This window comes from Erythrolamprus reginae, chromosome 2 (assembly GCF_031021105.1).
Source record: "Erythrolamprus reginae isolate rEryReg1 chromosome 2, rEryReg1.hap1, whole genome shotgun sequence".
NCBI lineage: Eukaryota > Metazoa > Chordata > Lepidosauria > Squamata > Dipsadidae > Erythrolamprus > Erythrolamprus reginae.
This window is the reverse complement of record NC_091951.1, coordinates 148,769,539-148,775,286: the sequence shown is the minus strand read 5'-3', so window position 1 is coordinate 148,775,286 and position 5,748 is coordinate 148,769,539. Positions and strand designations below refer to the sequence as shown.

At 44.6% G+C, this 5,748-nt stretch overlaps 1 protein-coding gene across 6 annotated transcripts in view; it reads right to left on the bottom strand.

Moving 5' to 3' along the window:
- SRSF2 (serine and arginine rich splicing factor 2) overlaps positions 1–1,572 on the bottom strand; it is a 3,489-nt gene extending 1,917 nt beyond the window's left edge. Inside the window, exons 1-3 of one of the 6 annotated variants that reach the window (XR_011558065.1) lie at positions 941–1,480; positions 325–630; positions 1–58 (exon numbers count right to left, since the gene is read on the bottom strand). The exon at positions 1–58 is cut by the window's left edge and continues 46 nt beyond it. Coding sequence is in view for 2 of the 6 variants with exons in the window: in XM_070739812.1 (XP_070595913.1) it covers positions 333–630; positions 941–1,302 (660 nt within the window). In the remaining 4 variants the exon portion in view is untranslated. Of the gene's footprint in view, positions 59–312; positions 631–940 lie in introns of all 6 variants that reach the window. The other 5 variants (XR_011558067.1, XR_011558066.1, XR_011558064.1 and 2 more) reach the window with 5 other exon arrangements.
- Between the last annotated feature and the right edge of the window lie 4,176 nt (positions 1,573–5,748).

Genomic DNA, 5,748 nt, shown 5'->3' with positions numbered 1-5,748 from the left:
AAATCAGTTAAAATCTGCAATACTGGCCAATATTCTTTAAGCAAACAGGAGACCGCAGCTTTAAAGGGGAAAATGCAGATGTTGGATAAGAACAGTAAGAAAATAGTCAATTCAGAAATAGGTTGCGTCTCAAACAATAGATATTAAAAAGCAAGCTATTAATTGCAACAAAACATGAAGATGCCTTTTATTAGCTGTAAATTAAAATACCCTTTTCAGAAATGGACATGCCCCATTTTCTTACTCCAGAGTGCTTAAGATCCCAGTGCCTACTAGTTTCCTACAATAAAGCATGCACGTTCAGGGGAATACCTGATACTTTACCATTTTTCTTAAGATGACACAGCACCTTCTTCTTCAGGAGATTTAGGAGGGCTGTGAGAACGGGATCTCGATTCCCTCTGCGAGACAGGTGGAGGGCTTCTAGATTTGGACCTGGATCTTGATCGGGAACGAGATCTGGACACCGATGAAGACTTGGACTTGGACCTCCTGGCCGACCTGGACTTCGAAGTGGAACGAGATCGGGATCGCGTGCGAGACCTCGATTTGGAACGGCTGTAGCGCGATCTGCTACGAGATCGCGATCGGCTCCTGCTTCGGGATCGGCTGCGACGCCTCCTCCTGGGACTGGGTGGAAAAAGAAAAAAAGAGACGGGCGTTTGGAAAACATCCAGCAAGTCAAGCACTCTTTCTTTCGGGAGTTCACTGAGAGCCAACGGCTGAGGCCACCCGCCGCCCCTTCAGGATCACGTGGCTCTCCCTTTCCCGCCGCCCTTCCCCCTCCCTCCAACCAGTACGCTAACGAATTAGCCCAGGCCTTTTTTTTCCTGCCTCTCCCTTATACTACAGACCCCGTTAAAATCCTTTTCTAATCAGAACCGGCTTTTCTTTTGCCCAATGGGCCTTCTTCCCCACCCCCACCGCCTCAAAATCTCACCTTCTGCTGCGACGTCCATAACCGCCGCTTCCATACCGGCGCGGAGGGGGGCCACGACGGCTGTGGTGCGAATCTGGAGGCCGGCCGTAACGGGCCATCTGGACCCGCAATTCGCGGCCATCGAGCACAGCTCCGTCCATGGCGTCCATTGCGTCCTCCGCGTCGCGCTTGTCGTGGAAACGCACGAAAGCGAATCCGCGACTCTCCTTGGTGTAGCGATCGCGGGGAATGTAGACATCCCCCACGCGGCCGTACTTCTCGAACACGCGGCGGAGTGTGTCCGGAGAAGTGCGGTATGTCAGGTTGTCCACCTTGAGAGAGGTCATGCCTTCTACGTCTGGCGGCGGTCGGCCGTAACTCATAGTAGCAAGCGCAAAAAAAAGGAAAGAAGCGGAGCCAGCAAACTATCCCTAAATATTATAGAGATGGTTGCTATGCTGGGCTCGCTTTACTAAAGCCAGGCCGTCGAGTCAACAGCGAGGCGCGCACACTACTGCTCACTCGCAAGCCACCATCTCCAACCGCTGCCACGAGCAACTGAACGAGGTGCCGCCCTTCCTCAAGTATTTAAGCGCCACAAAATGGCCGCCGGTGGCCCGGAAGCAGTTCTCGGTTCTACCCGCGCTTCTCCCTTGTACTCCAAGTCGTTCGAATTTTAAATCGATTTTTGTTGTTCCAAAGGAGAAAGACATTATTAAAAGGCATGATAAAGGCAATCGACATTCACCGAAATAGGAGAAGGGAAAAATAAGTCTTTTATCGACTGCGAAAGCTCATCTGCCTCTTGGTGCGGAAACCCGGAAGTGATTGGGCTTCTCACGCGGCAGAATCTAAGATCGAGCGTTAATTCCCATTCCAAGCAATAATCCTGGAAAAGATAGAACCGCCTTTATCTCGTTATAATTTAATCGGCGTGTCAATTTTAACAAACCGTTAAAGTGTCGTACGCGCTTGTTAAAAGACAAACAGTTTAGTCTGTAAAATGGCGGCCAAGACCGCGAGGAAGCTGAGTAATACGCGGGAGCGCGCACGTAACGAGCCACCCGAGCGCGCGAAAGGAAGCTAGCCAAGATGGAAGCGTGAGGCGAAGGGGGGGAGGGGTGCCTGAGAAGGGCGGGTTAAAGTCTGCATTCTTTGCTGTGCCTTCGCGCTGAATGAGAACCGGGTCGGCGGAGGAAGGGGGGGGGGGGTGTCTTTTCAAGGGATGTATTTGTCTCAATTGGGAGTACTTAGTGGGTGCTTTTACAGTTTGGCTCAGCGATTCTGACTGTTGAAGGATATTCGACGTAGGAAAATGAAACAATAATCACAGTAGTAGTAGTAGCACCATGGTAAGATTTTCAAAGCCCCATTATCAGGCCTGGTTATCAGCCACCTTCTGTGGGTCGGGGAAACTTATTTAAAATGAGAGAGAGAGGAGATTTGTGTTACACTGTGTTTTGCACTACTCCAAGGATAAGTACTGTACAATGCAATGTTTTCTGAAGTATAAAAAGATAGCAAGCTGACTGCCTTGTTTTCTAGGTGATATACAAAAGTTTGCCCTTCTAGGTAGTCCCCCCCCAAAAAAAACCCCCCAACAACACCCCACCGATTGTCCTGTTTAAATCCCAAGGTGGGTTGGTGGCTCTCCGACACCCAACACTTACTGGTGATTGTTGACGTGGACTAGATTTGTTTAACAATAAATTTGTATCTCAGAAATTGAGGCATGAACTTTTATTCAATAGGCCTGATGTATGAAGTATTTCTTGCCATCTTGATTTGTTTCTATAGCCTGGAGGATAGTTTCTTCTCTTAATCTCCTGTCACATGTTGTGGGACATTAGCAACACAAATGGCCTCTTTTACCCCACTTTTAACAAGGGTCTATCCAAAATGTGAATTTTGCAGTCTTGGAAAGAGGGACTTTCAAATGCAGATGGACTGCTGAATCTTGTCCTGATCTCCATCTGCATTTGAGAGACAATGATCACCATCAACAGACTACAACATGTAATTAGCATGGCACACAAACCAACTAAAGCCCTTCAAAGCATCCAAAGCAAACCAAGAAACCCAAGAGGAAAAAGCAGGAGTCATCTACAACATACAATATAATGACTGCAACAACTGCTATTTAGGAAAAAGAGGCAGAAAATTGGCAGAACACCAACAGGCAGTCAGAAGACATGATGAATTGTTCTGTCGGGCTCTCTGGTAGACTTCTCCCAAAAATTCACAGGTAGAAATTTCAGACACACACACGTTTGAAAATTCAAAACAATGTTCTTTATAATGAAAAGTCACTTAAACTAAGCCCTCTTTTGGTATAGCAAAGAGCACTTGTCTCCAAACAAACTGGTAATTTGTACAAGTCCCTTATCAGTTCTGTGATACTTAGCTTGCAGCTGTGAGGCAATTCACAGTCCTTCTTTCACAAAGTGAAACACTTTGCTCTGGTTTAGTTTCAAAGCAGGGAAAAATCAGCACACAAAAGGTCAAAGTCAGTAAAGCAGTCAGGAAACACAAAGATCAGATAATCCTCCACAATGGCCAAACCCACAGGCTGCTATTTATAGCAGCCTCACTAATTACCACAGCCCCACCCAACCACAGGTGGCCTCATTTTCTTTGATAATCATCTCTCAGTTGTTGTTGCCTATGCATCGCTCTCCGCATGTGTGGCTGTATCATTAACTCTTGTTCTGAATCCAAGGAGGAGCTAGATAATTGATCTCCTTCTGAGCTGTCTGCCACACTCTCCTCCCTGTCACTCATGTCTTCTTGTTCAGAAGAGCCTTCATCAACAGATTCCAGGGGGGGGGGGAAACAGGCCCGCAGCATGTGGATGTCTCCCCCACATCCACAGTCCTTGGGGCAGGAGTTGGGCCAGAGCTAACCACAACAATGAATATATATTATACACACTTTTTAAAACTTTCATATATGGTATGTGGTATTTGTAGCGATCAAAATGGTATCACCATATGTGAGGTTGGTTGATGTTTCTCAGCAATTTCATTTCTACTTTTAGTCCAGTATTTTGTATATTTTAGAGCCTTAGTGCACTTCTCTCCCAATTTGGAATCATTAAATGGCTTGCTTCTGTTCTAATTGTACTTCCCTATTCAAATTTTTAAAAAGGAATGCCAAAGATCAAAAGCTTTTGTATAATTAAATCAAAAATAAATGTCTTTTTCATTATCCAAGGGATATTAACATACCTGTCATCTGCTTGATTTTAACTTGCATATGCAGTATAGCAACTCTAAATATTGAAATCTGGATTGTTATATATTGATCTTTGGCTTTCCTATATGTGAGAAGTGCAATTACTGTACTTGATAGTTTGAGCATTTTTTGAAGCAATTTTCTTCTTTTTTCCTATTGGAATGTAAATAAATTATTTCCTGTCTTTTGGCCACAAAATTGAGGTTGGATGTTTACTACTACACTAAATTAATGTGATTAGAATTAAACTAATGTTAAAATACTTTTGTAGATATTTAGTGAATTAAATCATTTTTTAATTTGAAAATAGTATTTAATTTTTTTCTGAGTGAATACTGGGAAGTGTTTATCAGATGAATTAATAAAACAACAAATATTACTTATGTAATAATTATCAACTGGAATAGGAGAAATACATTAAAAATGAAGGACATGATATAAAGAATGCTTTTGCTGATGCATAGATAAATCTGAATCACAGTGTATTCTTTTTCAACATTGTCACCAAAATTTTTGTGGAAGATATAATTTTATTTGAACTAATGTTTAGTTTAAAAGTTTTTAATAAAGTAATTTCTAATTCAGTGGGAGGATACAGCAATAGTGCGCATTATCCAAGCAACTAAACATTAAAAATGTATACAGCATATTACAGAAAATAAACAAGGAGCCAAAAGTCTATGGTTTATTTTCTTGAAAATACCCCATATTATGTTCAGTATAGCTTTATTTACATTTCAGAATTCTAAAAACAGTAGGAGATACTCATCGACCATGGTATCCTTCTGCACCGGCTGGAGGCGTTGGGAGTGGGAGGCACTGTTCTTCAGTGGTTCTCCTCCTACCTCTCTGGTCGGTCGCAATCGGTGTTAGTGGGGGGTTAGAGGTCGACCTCTAGGTCTCTCCCTTGTGGGGTACCTCAGGGGTCGGTCCTCTCCCCCCTGCTATTTAATATCTACATGAAACCGCTGGGTGAGATCATCCAAGGGCATGGGGTGAGGTATCATCAATACGCCGATGATACCCAGTTATACATCTCCACCCCATGTCCAGCCAACGAAGCAGTGGAAGTGATGTGCTGGTGCCTGGAGGATGTTGGGGCCTGGATGAGTGTCAACAAACTCAAACTCAACCCAGACAAGACGGAGTGGCTGTGGGTCTTGCCTCCCAAGGACAATTTCATCTGTCCGTCCATTACTCTGGGGGGAGAATCACTGCCCCCCTCAGAGAAGGTTCGCAACTTGGGCGTCCTCCTCAATCCACAGCTCACATTAGAGAAACATCTTTCAACTGTGGCGAGGGGGGCGTTCGCCCAGGTTCACCTTGTGCACCAGTTGCGACCCTACTTGGACCGGGAGTCACTGCTCACAGTCACTCATGCCCTCATCACCTCAAGGCTCGACTACTGTAACGCTCTCTACATGGGGCTACCTTTGAAAAATGTTCGGAAACTTCAGATCGTGCAGAATGCAGCTGCGAGAGCAATCATGGGCTTTCCCAAATATGCCCATGTTACACCAACACTCCACAGTCTGCATTGGTTGCCGATCAGTTTCCAATCACAATTCAAAGTGTTGGTTATGACCTATAAAGCC